The sequence below is a fragment of the Elephas maximus genome, chromosome 17 (genome assembly GCF_024166365.1).
Source record: "Elephas maximus indicus isolate mEleMax1 chromosome 17, mEleMax1 primary haplotype, whole genome shotgun sequence".
NCBI classification, from domain to species: Eukaryota; Metazoa; Chordata; class Mammalia; order Proboscidea; family Elephantidae; genus Elephas; species Elephas maximus.
Window position 1 is genome coordinate 39,921,653 of NC_064835.1, and position 17,016 is coordinate 39,938,668.

Sequence of the window (17,016 nt, forward strand, 5' to 3'; positions counted from 1 at the left end):
CCCCTTCTCCATGCTAAACACTCCAGGTCCTTCAGCTGTTCCTTATACAAACTGCTTTGCAATCCCCTCATCTAGTTACTTTCCTTTGAATATATTCAACTTTATCAACATTTCTCTGAAAAGCTATCACTGAAATTGAATTTCACAGCGTGTCAACTTAGATTTAACCAGTACAAAGAGAATGGCCATCACCACTCTTATTCTAGACACTATTTCTATTAATATAGTCCAAGGTCTCATAGATGTTTTAATGGTAGCCACAAAACACTATTAACTCACACCAAGCATATAGGTAACAAAAATGTCCAAAGACCTAAGTCTTTTCATAAGTACTCCTTTAGGTAATTTGTTTTTCTTAGTAAAATACAGAATGCTCACTTACAGAGAAAAGAAAAAGTATGCTTAGAGGAACAAACAGATCATATGAATCTATAATATCCTAAGATGCCTGAAAATCTAAGGGCCTTATTCCATTGTCTACCAACAGAGATAGTATTGGCAGAGCTAAAACATTAGCCCTTTTTCTGACATAGTAATAAGTTCTACTTTCTTACAGTTCTCAATTCTAAATCTGGAGACAACTCTTGGTCTTCCTCATGGATTCTAACAAAAATCTCACTTACTGTTCTAGTGACCAAGGGCCATTAGCAATCAGCCAGTGAATCCTCATGGCCCGACTGCCCACCAGACCAAAATGTGCTGTCATCAGGTCAGTGCCGACTCACAGTGATCCTATAGGACAGAGTAGGACTACCCCACAGGGCTTGACTGCCCACAGCAGAGATAATTCTTTCCCCTTATAGTACTGGTGAGAAGAACAGATACGGGGATCAGAGGCCTAAGTTCCAGTTCCAGCTCTGAGACTCTAAGTTGGGTGCTGCTGAACCTTGTACGACCACAATTTCATAATCTGCCACATAAATTCTCTCCCACTTTCTCCTGTCATTCATTCCTCCCCTTATTAGACTCACTACAGTTCCAGGTTTCTTTTTTTTACTGTTTTCTGCTATATAAATATGCTCCCTACTTATGTAATATTCCTTAAAGTTTTTCACACTATGATTTGAGTCCTGAGATAAAAGGTTAGAAAAATCTTATAAAGCAAATATCCCTTTCACCAATATAAGTGCCAAAAGGCATCCGTTACAACAAACAGAAAATGTAACATATCAAATGAGGACTTTCTTTAAGGAACTTATAAAAGGAAGTATAGGAAGATGTCTAGGTAGCTCAGATGAAGCAATATGTTGTTGCTGTAGTTAGGTGCTGTCCAGTTGGTTCTGTTATACATAGCAACTCCATGCATAACAGAACAAAATATTGCCCAGTCCTGTACCATCCTCACAATCGTTGCTATGCTTGAGCCATGGTTGCAGCCACTTTGTCAACCCATCTCGCTGAGGGTCTTCCTTTTTTTCACTGACCCTCTACTTTACAAAGTATAATGTCTTTCTCCAGGGATTGGTCTCTCTTGATAACACGTTCAAAGCATGCAAGACAAAGTCTTGCCATCCTCACTTCTAAGGAGCAGTCTGACTGTACTTCCTCCAAGCCAGATTTGTTCATTCTTCTGGCAGCTCATGGTATATTTAATAGTCTTTGCCAACACCATAACTCAAATATGTCAATTCTTCTTCAATCTTCCTTATTCATTGTCCGGCTTTTGCGCACATATATAGCAATTGAAAATACCATGGCCTGGGTCAGGCGCACCTTAGTCCTCTAACTGATGTCTTCGCTTTTTAGCAGTTTAAAGATGATAAATGGAGACAAGCAATTTTTTTTTTTTTTTTAATTCTGGAAAACTTAAAATACATTACAGCAATTATTTAAACTATTTTTGACTTCTAGAATCATTATTAATAACCTCGAGCCCTAAAATTTTTGGTCATGATTAGCACTGTCTAGGTACACAGCTCATGATAAAAACAGAATTTAAAATAAGAGAATAATTTATTGAGATATTGATAGGGATACCTTCTAGGGAGTTGTTATGGATTGAATTGTGTGCTCTCCCAAAAATATGTCAAAGTCCGAATCTGTGAATGTGACCTTATTTGGAAATAGGGTCTTAGCAGATGTAATTAGTTAATATGAAGTCATACCAGAGTAGGGTAGGCTCTAATTCAATATGAACGCTGTCCTTATAAAAAGAGACGAGACAAAGACAAGGCGCAGAGGGAAGGCAGCCACATGAAGACCGAGGCTGAGACTGGAGTCACACTGTCACAAGCCAAGGTACGCCCAGGGCTATCAGAAACTATAAGAAATGAGGAAGAATCCCCCCTAAGGCATCTGGAGAGAGCAGGAGGCTGACACCCTGAATGAAGACTTCTAGCCTCCACAACTATGAGAATAAATTTGTCATTGACCCAATTTGTGGTTTAGTTACAGCAGCCCTGGGAAACGGATATGGTCAAAGTGACTGTTTGCCTTACATGAAACACTGATTTGTACCTGTTTCTGTACCTATATGCAAACATAAATGTAGAAGATGGGCAACTTTGGGGACATAAGTAAGAAGATACCAGCAATGGATCTTTGAGTAGTGGAGGCTTAAAAGTAATAGGATAGACATTTTCCAGGACTATGACTTATCAAAAGATCAGAAACATTCTGGTCTGGAGGGATCCCTCTGGCGAGGTGGAAAGGAAAAGCATCTGAGCATTCTTGAAGAGGGTAGAAGTGAAAGAGAAGGCTATACGAAGCTACCTCAAGTACCCAGGCTACAACTTATCAAAAGATAACCTTGCAAAATTCTCTCCAGGAAGCACGTGCCCATCAGCAGACTGCCTTACTGGAAGACACGAGTACCTAGAACCAAGGTGGTGACTGCCAATATGTCTCTAGCAGCCAAAATCTTCTTGGGGAATGTCACCTGCTTGTCACATAAATTTTCCTTATTGTAGCAATGGCTGCTGGGGACTACACATCCTTACAGGTACTCTAGTTACCTGTAAGGTAATTTCCAATTTCAAAACAAACAGAACCATATACCTAAGGACAAATAAATTATAAACATATCAAGGAGGAGTTAGTCATACCTGTTCTTCCACAGGTGTCTCTGCTGACGCTCTACAGAGGCCTTGCAACGTATCAACAGCTGAACTGATCACCTCTAAAGACCACTGAAAACCATTCAGTTTACACTTGATAACATCTGAAATGCAAGTCAAAACCCTTGAAGTTTAACTGCTTTGAAAGAAAAAAATATATACATATATATAAATATATGTAATATATAATATATATTATGTAAGTACAAAAAAGACTGACGCAAGAAGCACCGCCTTTACCAGGAAGATTCCACAATAAGCACTTACCAGTCACCTTGTCCCGGGTGCTCTTAGGAAAATGCTTTGCGATATGCCCAATAACACACAGAATATGTCCCAGGGTGTTTGAATTGGGATTCTGTTGACTAGAAAAAGGGCAGGAGATATATCAGTATACAACCAAAGGAAGCCCTTCTGCCAACAACAAACGTTTTCTTCTGGAAAAGAGTAACGCTAGAGGAAGTAGGGTAATAACATGGTTTGAGAGTCAAGTTGTAAAAACATTAAGGCACTTAATGTACTTAGACAAAGGATAATCAAAAAGAAAAAAAAGGATAATCAGGGAGCTTAAAATTGATTCTATTTGTCATATTTGTTTTTATGCCAGAATTTAAAGAAACGATCTCTATATATGAATAGCTATGAAACATCTCACTTGCTTAAGATATTTACTTTGTTTCCAAGAATCCTTAGTGTCCATTAGTGGCTAAACTAAGCATGCAAACCTGCTGATTTTCTCCCAGGACTCGATTATTTTGGTGTAGTCCAGCTTGGGTGATGAGCAAGCAATCTTGGAGAGCAGCATCCAGGCTGGTGCAGAATGTTCCGTGCCAGTGTGGGATATCAAATTATTTATAAAAGTGGATGAGAATTTATCTTTCTTGGACCAGATATGAAAAGCCTTATTTAAATAACGGCTAGAAAAAAAAGATGGGAAAGCAGAATTGTAATTACAAATATATAAAACTATTCTGATCAGCCTCTCTGCTCCAGAAATCCTCTGACACATAATGCATCCATGCAGAGCTAGCTAGTGGTGTATCAGATAAAATCAAACTAGATCTCTTTTCAGTTTTTACATACAGAATAAGACTGACTTAATTCCTCCCCTTAAAAAATGTTTATTTTTAAGCAAGGAATAACACTTCATAATTCATTTGAGACTCTTCCTGTTCTCATTCCCTCCAATATTTCTATGGAAACATATGGGATAGTTTATCAATTAATACATTAGAGTTTATACAGTTAAAGTGACAAAAATGTAGACATCGTCCTCTTTTCAACGGCAGTATTATAGAGAAACGGCACCCTGGCATTTTAAAAATGGTCATATTAAAAACCAAACCAGGTGCTCACATCAGCAGCACATATACTAAAATTGGAACAATACAGAGAAGATTAGCATGGCCCCTGCGCAAGGATGAAACGCAAATTCACGAAGCGTGCCATGTTCTTTTAGCTATGATGTTTCTGAACGGTGCCTGATCTCTAAAATCTACATGATACTGCAAAAACTCAACTGCAAAAAGACAAATAACCCAATTTAAAAATGGACAGAAGATATGAGCAGACACTTCACTAAAGGCATTCAGGTAGATAACAGATATATGAAAAACTGTTCATGATCATTCGCCATTAGAGAAATGCAGATCAAAACTACAATGCGATTCTATCTCACTCCAACAAGGCTGGCATTAATCCAAAAAACACAAAAGAATAAATGCTGGAGAGGCTGTGGAGAGATTGGAACACTTCTACACTGCTGGTAGGAATGTCACATGGTACAACCACTTTGGAAATCGATTTGGCGCTTCCTTAAAAAGCTAGAAATAGAACGTACCATACGATCCAGCAATCCCACTCCTTGGAATATATCCTAGAGAAGAGCCTTTACACGAACAGATATATGCACACCCATGTTTACTGCAGCACTGTTTACAATAGCAAAAAGATGGAAGCAACCAAGGTGCCCATCAACGGATGAATGGATAAATAAATTATGGTATATTCACACAATGGAATGCTATGCATCGATAAAGAATAGTGAGGAATCTGTGAAACATTTCAGAACATGGAGGAACCTGAAAGGCATTATGCTGAGTGAAATTGGTCAGTTGCAAAAGGACAAATATTGTATAAGACCACTATTATAAGAACTTGAGAAATAGTTTAAACTGAGAAGAAAACATTCTTTTGTGGTTATGAGAAGAGGGAGGGAAGGAGGGTGGGAGAAGAGTATTCACTAATTAGATGGTAGATACGAACTACTTTAGGTGAAGGGAAAGACAGCACACGATACAGGAGAGGTCAGCACAATTGGACTAAACCAAAAGCAAAGAAGTTCCCTGAATAAACTGAATGCTTCAAAAGCCAGAGTAGCAGGGGCAGGGGTCTGGGGACCATGGTTTCAGGGGACATCTAAGTCAATTGGCATAATAAAATCTATTAAGAAAACATTCTGCATCCCACTTTGAAGGGTGGCATCTGGGGTCTTAAATGCTAGCAAGCAGCCATCTAAGATGCATCAATTGGTCTCAACCCACCTGGATCAAAGGAGAATGAAGAACACCAAGGGCACAAGGTGATTATGAGCCCACGAGACAAAAAGGGCCACATGAACCAGCGACTACATCATCCTGAGACCAGAAGAACTAGATGGTGCCCGGCTACAACAGATGACTGCCCTGACAGGGAACACAACAGAGAACCCCTGAGGGAGGAGCGCAGCAGTGGGATGCAGACCCCAAATTCTCATGAGGCTAGACTTAATGGTCTGACTGAGACTGGAAGGACCCCGGAGGTCATGGCCCCCAGACCTTCTGTTGGCCCAGGACAGGAGCCATTCCCTAAGCCAACTTTTCAGACATGGATTGGACTGAACAATGGGTTGGAGAGGGATGTTAGTGAGGAGTGAACTTCTTGGATCAGGTGGACACTTGAGGCTATGTTGGCATCTCCCACCTGGAGGAGAGATGAAAGGGTGGAGGGGGTTAAAAGCTGGCGAAATGGACACGAAAAGAGAGAGTGGAGGGAGAGAGCAGGCTGTCTCATTAGGGGGAGAATAATTGGGAGGGTGTAGCAAGGTGTATATGGGTTTTTGTGTGAGAGGCTGACTTGATTTGTAAACTTTCACTTAAAGCACAATAAAAATTATTAAAAACAAAAAACTACCAAACCAGGTGCTACCGAGTAGATTCCAATGCATGGTGACCCCATGTGTGTCAAGAGTAGAACCGTAGTCCACTGGGTTTTCAATGGCTGGTTTTTCAGGAGCAGATCATCAGGCCTTTCTTCTAAGGCGTCTCTGGGTGTACTCGAACCTTTTTCTTTTCAGTTAGCTGCCAAGCACATTAACTGTTGGTACCACCTGGAGACTCCATGATCATATTAAACTTGGTAAAATTTGCTATGACCTGCTAATACCACACAGAAATATACCCACTCCTCACCTATCGACTATCTTATCTGACATTTCAAATTTACAACAATAATTAAAAAATCTACTATCTATTTTGAGCATTAATGACGTATGCCTGGCAATAACGAATGCTGAGGTGGTACTGGCCCAAATGCCCATGGTCTCCACTCCTGTCACATTACCTGCCCTCTCCCAGTCTGCACCTATGGCCTCATGGAGAGTTCCTTATGATCAGCTGACTGAGGAAGAGAAAACTCGTGCCTAGTTTACAGAAGGTTCTTTGCGATATGCAGGCATCTCTGGAAAGTGAAAAGCTGCAGTACTACAGCCCCTTTCTGGAACCTCTGTGAAGGACAGTAGTGAAGGGAAATCCTTCCAATGGGCAGAACTATAAGCAGTGCACCTGGTTATTCACTTTGTTTGCAAGGAGAAATGGCCCGACGCGCAATTGTATACTGATTGATGGGCCATGGACAATGGTTTGACTGGATGGTCAGGGACCTGGAAGGAACATGACTGGAAAATTGGAGACAAGGAGGTATGGGGAAGAGGTAGGTGGATAGACCCCTCTGAATGAGCCACAGAAGTGAAGGCATTTGTTAACTATTCACAGCCAGCTGGTCTCAGAGAACAGAGGGTTATTTTCAAGCCTTGAGAACTAATGTAAATTGTTCTGCTGGGTTTTGGTTTTGGGTTGGTACCTGTTATTCCTTTTTCCCTCCAATTTCTCCCATTTGTGATGGAGATGTCTACCTGTAACAATGTACTCACTGTACTTTGGAAGCAAGTAACATATTCTAGATTTCAAGGGTTCAAAGATGAAGAGGAATTCTGCCCCAGGATGGAACTTGGAATTGTTTTAAGACTTTTGGGATGATATAATGGGGTGAAAGTGTTTTACATGTGGCAAGGACATGAATTTCAGGGGGCCAAAGGGTAGAATGTCATGGATTTTATGTGTCCCCCCCAAACAGGTGTCAACTTGATAAGGCCATGATTCCCAGTATTGTGTGGTTGTCCTCCATTTTGTGATTTGACGTAATTGTCCTATATGTTGTAAATCCTAATTTCCGCCTGTGGTTAACCAGGCAAGATTAGGTTATGTTAAAGAGGATTAGGGTGGGATGCAAAACTCTTACTCAGGTTAGAGCCCTGATCCAATGGAAGAGGAGTTTCCCTGGGGAGTGGCCTGCATCACCTTTTATCTTACAAGAGATAAGAGAGAAGTGAGCAGAGACCTCAGCACCATCAAGAATGAAGAGCCAGGAGCTGAGCGTTCCTGCACGGAGAACCTCCAGGCCCAGGGGAAGACTGATGTCATGACACATGGAGATCTCCAAGGGATGCTGGGCCCACAGCTGTTGAAAGGAGACAAGGACCTTCCCTCAGAGCCAATAGAGCAAGCCTTCCTCTACAGCTATGTGTCAACTTGGCCAGGTCAGATTCTCAATGGTTCAGCAGTTATGTAATGATGTAATTTGGCACTTATGTAACAATGTAGTTATCCTCCATTTTGTGCTCTGATGTGGTCATCCTTCATTTTTGCCTAACACCGATTTTCACATAATGACCTGGTCTTTGGAACCTAATCATGTCAACAAGTGAAGAGTAGTGTAGGTATTACAAATCTTTTAAGGTAAAATAAAAATGGTTCTGACGTATTAAAGTGTCTATGTGATGTCACTGTTGTTTTTAAATCACCTCTTGTTTTACTTCATCCCACAGCATTGAGTGAGGTCATATTACTCATGAGATAAATGCTACCTATTTAAATGAAGAGAAAAACACACTCCTTCCCGCAATTAATTTTTCTTAGACTGCAAGGCACACACACGCACACACACAGGCTTCCTCATTAAGTAATTAAAAAAAGAAAATTCTCAAATTCTCAGTACTAGGCAACTATAACATAACAGACACATTCACACACTGCAATAAGTATGCATATAAATGAATGCTTTTATTAATAAGTTAGCTATTGACTAAAAATCTATCCATATATGTCTGGAGTTTTACTGCAGATACCTTACTACACAATTTATATCGAATGTCCAAACGCCACAACAGCCATGCAGTCGAAAAATATTTTAAAATATATTAACAAGAATGAGAAGAGACAGTCCTTTGGGATGGCCCAAACAGCTCTAATTACTCCCCATTCCTTCCCCTCCTGCTAACATCTCTGGGCTTCGTAACAAACCACTGCACCTCCTTCTCAAGCCTAACAGTTTGTCTAAATAAGCAGCAGGGCTAAAGAGATAAATTTCAGGCTAACAATTCTAGGCTGACGTCCCCATGTCTGACTAGCTCCCTCTTTAGATGATCAGCTGGGAAAACTTGCATTGCACTCTGTGCAGTGAAATTACAACCCCATGAATATAAACCCGGGTGGGGGAAGATCCTCAGGGGTCACAGTCCACAGTGCAAAGGAAGCAACTCAGGGAAGTTTTCTAACCTGCCTGGACAGCTTTGGAACTAGGAAGGGCTGCTTGTGATGGAACTTTTCCTGTTGTACATTATCTTTTGTCTGTGAGTAATTAAAACGCCTTCCATAATCAAAACGCCTTCCATTATTGCAATGCCGTGCGTGTGTCGTGTGTAGGACTTGACCAGGATAAGTGGACATAAAACTCATGGAGTGGTAGGTACCACTGAGTGTAACTCTCATGCCAGTACTCTGGTGGGTACTTGGAATCTGGAGACAGCCTTAAAGGCAACCTACATGTGCAGTGCAAAGAATCACACGAAATACTAAGTCACATTTACTACATGAAGCCAACAGGATGGGGAAAAATATTCTCTGAAGTTCCCAGTTTTAAAATCAAATTTGGCTCTTTGACAACTTCTCTATCTTTTACAACTCACTCCTCTTCTATATCAATTGAGAAATTCACAAAAAGTCTCCCAACTTACCTCCACTTTCGATCACAAGCCACTCCCTATCTAATCAGAATGCAACTCAACAGACACCAACCTGATTCTTTTGAACAATCCCAACTGACCTTGATCCTAATATCAAATCATGGACACCCATCAGTTCTCATTTTACCTGACCTCTACTTGACCTTACTGACCACTTTCTGCACCCTTAGACTCTGTGATGCCAACTTCCTAGTTCTTGGTTTACCTGTCAGATCTTTTCATCTTCTTCACTGACTCCTTTTTTCTTCTAATCACTTTAATTCCTGATTTTGACAAGCTCTATTCTTAGTCCTCTTCTCTACAATCTAACTGTGGATCATCTCACTCAGCACCAAGAGGTCCCCACTCAGATGTAACAATGCATCAAAAGCACAAGGTCAAAACTGAACTTCCTTCTCCACCCCTCCTTCATTCTCTAAGCCTGGCCTACCTGCTGCTTTCCACACCTCAATCAATGGCAATACCACTTTCTTTTTTGGGGGGGAGGGGGAGTCTTTGGGCCTCCTAAGCCTTTGCACTGCTATTTCCTGCCTGGAACATCCTCACTATTATGGCTGCCTTGCTGATTCCTACTCACTCCTCAAGATTTAGCTCATGGTACCCCTTCTGGGAAGCTAGCCTACACTTATAAATAAATGAAAAATACCACCCAACTTGCGGCAGATTAATTACTTTTGTGTGTGGCCCTTCTAGCCATGTTCTTGTAACACCCACCCAGGTGCTTTTGTGAAAGGGTAACTGTGGCCTATCAAGGGGACTGGTCAGTTTTGCCTTAAAAGAGAGCCAATTCAGAGCAGAGAGGAGGAGCCCACCAGCACCACCACCACCAAGGAAGGAGAGACCTAGTGGCCAGAGATGGCGTGGTGGGCTTTCTGGCCCACAGAGAGAGAAAGCTGAGTGCCTCTGGGTAGAGACTGAGAGCCAGAGAGAGGCATGCCTGCAAGCACAGCTAGCGAGAGGCTATCCTGATGAAAGAACTGAATCCTGAGTGTTCTTGAGCCTGAATTGTAACTTTGACTTTCCTAATAAACCCCATAATTGTGAGTATGGTCTGTGAGTTCTGCGTGGCTGTTACAATGAATTATCGAACGCAGCAGAGAAGTAGAGAGTGCTGTGGAAGGGACGGTTGGTGTCAATAAAGATGGCAGAGAGAGGAGGCATGTCTGACTTCCGCCTCACGGGAATCACAGACTGTTGATCTTGGTTCTCCTTTCCTCTTGTGAAGTATGGAGGTCAGACACCTTCCCTGAGCCGTACGGGGGTCAGACACCTTCCCTGAGCCGTTTTTACACAGCTGCTTGTGCTCTTTTCTCCGTGCTCCTGTAACTCACTTTATATTAAAATTGTGAGTTTGGTTTTGTTTTTTTGAGGTCTCTATTAGACTGTGAGCAGCTTAAGTGGAGAAAGTGCATTGAATTCTTCTGTGAAGAATGTTTATTCAACTGAATAAATTGGCCATTTCTTCTTCCATTTCCTTCAAATCCAATGCTTCACCAGCTCTACCTCCTCCCCTTGGTAAACAGCTCTTGAACATGTCCCATTCTCTCCATTTCCATTGCCTTCCTTAATTCAGGCCCTCATTATCTTTAACTTCAATCATCTCGACGGTGGCCTATTTTCCCAGACTTCACTCCTGCATTCTTGGTCACCAAACACAAAACCACTGTCTACAATTCTTAAATATAAAATCCTGCATTACTCATCTGCCTTAAATTCATCAACGGCCTCCCTCTTCCCACCCTGTTTCCAACCTAAAGTCAGACAACTCTCCCTGCTTAGCCCTCCAGTTTCACTTTATGCACAGCCCCACAAGCCAGCCTGAGGTCCCGGGGTGCTTGGAACAGTACACATGACTTCATGTCTCCATGGCTTTGCATCGGCTATTTCCTTCATGGGAATGCTCTTTGCCCTTTATTAACCTTCAGGTTTGAACTGTCATCTATTCTGTGAAGTTCTCTTTCCCTGAACTGTTACTGATATAGCAATAATACTTTCTATTTATTAAAGAACTTAACATTTTGTTTATAAATGTTTATAGAACTCTTTTATTCTACAACCCTTAGTGTTCTCAATAATTCTAAGTAGCTTTTCTTTATTCCCTAGCTCAGTGGCTCTTACATTTTTTTTCATCTCAAGGCCTATTTAAACTTTTAAAACTTACTGAGCACCCCAAAGAGCTTTGTTTTAAGTGTATTATATCAATCAATATTTCCACTTAGGACTTAAAAAAAATATTTGTTTAAAAATAACAATATACCCATTGCATATTAACACAAACTAATGTATTCTTTTCACAGAAAATTACTATCCTTTCCAAACAAATAAATTTAGTGAGAAGAATGGCATCGTTTTACAGTTTTGTTAATCTCTTTAAGGTCTGGCTTTTAAGCATTAAATCTGTTTCAATATTGCCAGACAGACTCTGGGAAACTCTAATGCACTGTCATCAAAGAATGAGTGAAAAATGGCAAAAAACATGTTAATGTTACTATGAAAAAGGAGCCCTGGTGCACAATGGTTAAATGCTCACCCACTAACCAAGGGGTTGATGGTTCGAATCCACCAGCAGCTCTGCTGGAGAAGGACCTGGCGATCTGCTCCCCTAAAGATTACAGCCTAGAAAACCCTACGGGGCACTTCTACTCTGTCACATGGGGTCACTATGAGTCAGAATTGACTCAACAGCACCCAACAACGACATTACTATAAAAATAGTTTGACCTCATGAACCCACCACACTTTGAGAACTGCTGCCTAGCTCATTTCCTACGAAAGTTATTCCAAAATTTCTTGACACTTAAGCCCCCCAATTCTACCCTCTCCTTCCCAACTTTGGGCAAATAATTTTAATTGCTACTTTACTGAATGGCTTTTTTTGGTTTTTACTGAGAGACGAAAGGCTCTAGTGTTTACATCATTTTCTCTTTTGCACTTCTCTCTCTATTCCCTTTTCAGTTACTTTTACTTCTAAAGTTTTCTTTTCCTATTTTGTAGATGTGTTTTTCTTTTACACTTTCTTCATTAAATATCCACCATCTTTCATTTACCTTCAATACTTTCTATCTACTGGTTCCCTAGCCCTCTGACTTCAAATACCCACAGGTGGTTTTCCTTACTTTAAAATGAAAACAAAGCCTGTGAGGGGTACTATAACACAACTTGATTGTAAGATGTACCTCAATTTCAGAGACGTTAAAATGTAAGAAAATATGTATTTCAGAACTGATGAAACCAGGGGAGTCAAGCGAGATTCTTAGAGATAAGCAAAGGAAATCTAGGACAAGATTAAAAAAAAAAAAAGGAGAGACGCCTGGGAAGGACATTTCATACAGAGAGAAGAACCATGTTCAAAGGCACAACCATGTTTTAAAACAGCACGGCAGCCTGGGTCATGGTCTGCTGCTGTCAGGGCACAGAATGAATGCGGGCAAATGGGAGATAACAATGAAGAGGTGGGTAGAAGCTATATGATGAGAGCACTGTATATGCTAAGTTGAAAGTTCACATTTTATTCTGAAGTGACTGGAAGCCACTAAGTGAAATCTTTAGAAAAATCCCTCCAGGGGCGGAGCAAAAGCCAGATTAGAGTGAGGAGAAGCTAGAGGCAGAGACCTAGCCAGAAAGGAGATTAGGGGAATTCAGGGAAGTAATGATGGGGCCTGAGCTTAAGGCTGAAATCCTGAAGATGGAAGAATTCCAGAAACATTTGCACTGGAGAACTACCAAGAACTGAGGACAGGCTGAGTGCACACTGAGGAGTGGGGAGTGAGGAAGGAAAATGATGACGGAGATTAGCACGACTCCCAGGTTCTGCATTTGGGTAACTTGGTGATATGGCAGAATTAACACAGAAGGAATACAGGGAGAAAAGCAGATGTGGGGAGGAATCCAGCTGGTAGTTTAAAAGGTGGGGCTGTAAAACCAAGCTGGAGCTACACATTTCTGTTTTTTTAAATATCAATTTTTAAAAACATCACATTGTAATTATCTTTTTAAAATAGTAAGAGTAGTAATATATTCTTATTACTTAAATTACCTCAAACAATAGGTGTAGCAAGTGGAAAGTGAAAACAGCCCTACCCCACACTCACACTCAATAATCACTGATGCTTGTTTCTTCCAGATACTTAAAATGCATATATAAAAATACCACACTTTTGATATATTTAAACATATGTGATTGTAGCATTCTGTATCTTGTCTTTTACCTGGCAATATGCTGTTAGTATCTTCCCGTGTTAATAACTACAATTGTACTACTTCATTTTTACCAGAAGCACAGTACTGAATTGTACTCATGTGATGAAATATACTCAGCAATTTTCTTCCCATATGTTTTAAGTTTCATCCAATTTTTGTTCTGAGAAACAATACTGCAAAACACCCTCATGCGTACAGCTTAAGAACCCACTTCACCACATATTTAGGATAAATTCCTAGGGTGGTAAATGCTGGGCTGAAGAATTTTTTTTTTTCCCCTTAAAATATACATTGCTAGGTTGTCCTTCAAACAGATTTCAACAATTCTGATAATTAAGGTTGTGTGTCAGTTTGGCTGTGCCATGAGTCTCAGTAGTTCGGCGGTAATGACATTATCACCTCCATGACGGGATCTGCTCTGAGCAGTCAATCAGCTGAAAGGCAGTTTCCTTGGGGGTGTGGCCTACGTCCAGTATATGTGGACTTTCTGGCCAAGCTCACTGGCTTTGGCTCGCTTTGGATCCTATATCTGGCTCCCGTTCTTGGAACTTGAGCTAGCAGCTTACCTGCAGATCTTGGGATTCAGCAGCCTCCATGGCCTGTGAGCCCCAGGACTGCTGTCTGACCTGCCAATCTTGGGTTAGCCAGACCCCATAGCGGCTACCTGAGTCAGGAGAAGCCTCGCCCCTAATCCACAGACTTGGGACTTTCTAGCCTCTACAACTGCCTAAGCCATTTCCTTGATACAAATCTCTCTCTCTCTGTATATACATGCTTCACTGATTTTACTTCTCTGGGGAACCCAGCCTAAGATAACAATTTATACTCTAACAAGGTGTATAAAAATGCCCATTTTCTCAAATTCTCAATAATACTGTACATTATTATAATTGACATTATAAGAGATTGAGTTGTTTTATTTCCAACTTCTTTGACTGGTAGAGAAGTTTAATACCAGATTCAGTATCTCTTTGTATGTTTATTACCTGTTTGATTTCATCTTTTGCATGGTGCTTGTTCATATAGTCTATCCATTTTTCCATTAAGGAGTTCATCTTTTCTTTACTGATTTATAAGAATTATTACTAAAGGACACCACCCTTTGTCTGTCATATGTTATAGTTTTCCCAATCTATCCTTTGTGTTTTAATTTTATTTACGGTGCTGATAACTGTTATTCAAGCATTTACTGAAGAACTATTAAGTGTCAGACAACATACATGCATTGAGCACAGGGTTGAAAATGAGGTGTAACCTCTTCTATTTTCCATTCTAGAGAGGCATTATGAATTAAAGCTTGAAATAAATACCTATACCATTGTGCTGTGTTATTAGGGGGAGAGCGGCTAGAAGTACATACCAAGGTGTGTATAAGTTTTTGTATGACAGACTAGCTTGATCTGTAAACTTTTACTTAGAGCACAATAAATAAAAAATTAAAAAAAAAAAGAAATACCTATACAAGGAGCCCTGGTGGCACAGTGGTTAAGAACTTGGCTGCTAACCAAAAGGTCAGCAGTTCAAATCCACCAGCCACTCCCTGTAAACCCTATGGGGCAGTTCTACCCTGTCCTCCAGGGTTGCTATGAGTCAGAATCGACTCAATGGCAATGAATTTTTTTTTTAAATATAAAACTGTGTCCTTTTTAAAAAAGTACCATGTATTCTGAAAATTTCACAAATCTTTATAGTTGCATAACCCACTGAACTGTCAACATTAGAAAATGGGTCAATCTGTTAAGGGGGAGGGGGAGAGCTTGCACTCAGGAAGAAGAAGAGGTGGGGGGTGGGGGAGTGCTGACATTCCTCAATAAAACAATCCCAACAAAGGAAGAGACAGGGGGTGGTGACATTCCTCAATAAGATGGTCCCTACATAGTTAAACTTTAAGCCAAGGAAATGATCTTTACAGGGGTCTTTGATTTGATAAAGCCCTTAACTTGATAAAGTCCCTAACTTGATAAGATCTCTAACTTGGTAATTAAACCTTAAGCCAAAGAAATAGTCTTTGCAGGGGGTCTTGCCCTGCTTTTTAAATGTTAATAGAGACAGATGAAGAGAAGAAAGGCGTATAAAACCCAAAGAAAAGGACTCCCGGCTCTCAGATTCTCTCTGTATCTGAGTAGCCTGCTTGACACTTTCTAGTCAAGTATACTTTTACTACTAGCCCTCTGCTTGCTAATAAACCTCTGCTCACTTGGCACTATTTGTCTCAGTGTTTGAAATCTTTCCTACACCGAAGACAAGAACCGAGGCCATTCTGCAGTAACAAACCCAGCAAGAAGACATTTATATATGAACCTAACGTCAACGCTCCGAAATACAAAAAACAAATACTAATGCAAACGAAGAAACAGACAACTCCACCATGATAGTTGGGGACTTCAACACACCACTTTCAATTTCAGACAGAGCCATCTAAAAGAAAGACCACTAAGGACGCTGAGATCTTAAATAAAACCATAAGCCAATTTGACCTAACGGACATATATAGAACACACCACTCATCATCAGAACAATATACATTTTACTCCAGCACATGTGGATCACGTTCCAGATCATATGCTAGGACATAAAGTCTCAACAAATTTAAAAATATTTAAATTACACAAAGCATCCTCTCTGACCATAATGGTACAAAGCTAGAAATTAACAACAGAAAAAACAAGAGGAAAAAAAATACATGGAAACTAAATAACATACTACTAAAACACCGTTAGTTTCCATGTATGGTCACAGAAGCAATCAAATGTAAAATTTAAAAATTCTTAACACTCAAACTGCGGTGGCCTTTCTAGCCGTGGTCTTGTAACTCCTACCCAGGTGACTGTATGATAGCGTAATTGTGGCTAATCAAGGGGACTGGTCATTTTTGCCTTAAAAGAGAGTCAATCCCAGAGCAGACAGGAGAGCTCACCACCACCAAAGAAGGAAAGACCCTGCAGCAGAGATACACAGGAAATGGCGCAGTGGGCTTCCTGGCCCACAGAGCGAGAAAGCTGAGTGCCTTTGGGCAGAGACTGAGGACCAGGGAGAAGTCTAAGCCTGACCCACATACCTGAGACTTTCCAGCCTCCACAATGCCGTAAGCCATTTCCTTTATATGGTTCATGAGTTCTGTGAAACATTGCAGAGAATTAGGGAGGAACTGGCTAGTTGTATGCATATGGAAATACAGAGTGATAAGAGCTAGACATACAATTCTTTGGTTTCTGTTATCTGAAATAGCTACAATGGCAGGGAAAAAGAATGTAGGGGCTGATTTTAGCACTGAACCAAGCCCATATCCAGTCCAGTCAGAGCTATGACTGCTAGGCTTGGCAGACCCGGAAAGGAAAAATTGGGTTGGAATAACAGGCAGTTCCTCTACCACCACTGGCCACCAAGAAGATAGTCCAGGAGGGCAACGGGCAAAGGGAA

General features: G+C 40.7%; 1 protein-coding gene and 1 non-coding gene across 6 annotated transcripts in view; one reads left to right on the forward strand and one right to left on the reverse strand.

The window, feature by feature from the left end:
* Window positions 1–17,016, reverse strand: part of NCAPD3 (non-SMC condensin II complex subunit D3) — a 147,981-nt gene that overhangs the window by 37,778 nt on the left and 93,187 nt on the right. For all 5 annotated transcript variants that reach the window (XM_049857642.1, XM_049857643.1, XM_049857647.1 and 2 more), the window contains 3 exons: window positions 3,782–3,973; window positions 3,324–3,421; window positions 3,045–3,160 (listed from right to left, as the gene is read on the reverse strand). In XM_049857642.1, the coding sequence (XP_049713599.1) occupies window positions 3,045–3,160; window positions 3,324–3,421; window positions 3,782–3,973 (406 nt within the window). The remainder of the gene's footprint in view (window positions 1–3,044; window positions 3,161–3,323; window positions 3,422–3,781; window positions 3,974–17,016) is intronic.
* Window positions 4,405–4,511, forward strand: LOC126061247 (U6 spliceosomal RNA). Its single transcript, XR_007513726.1, has one exon. It is a non-coding gene; the product is annotated as a U6 spliceosomal RNA (small nuclear RNA).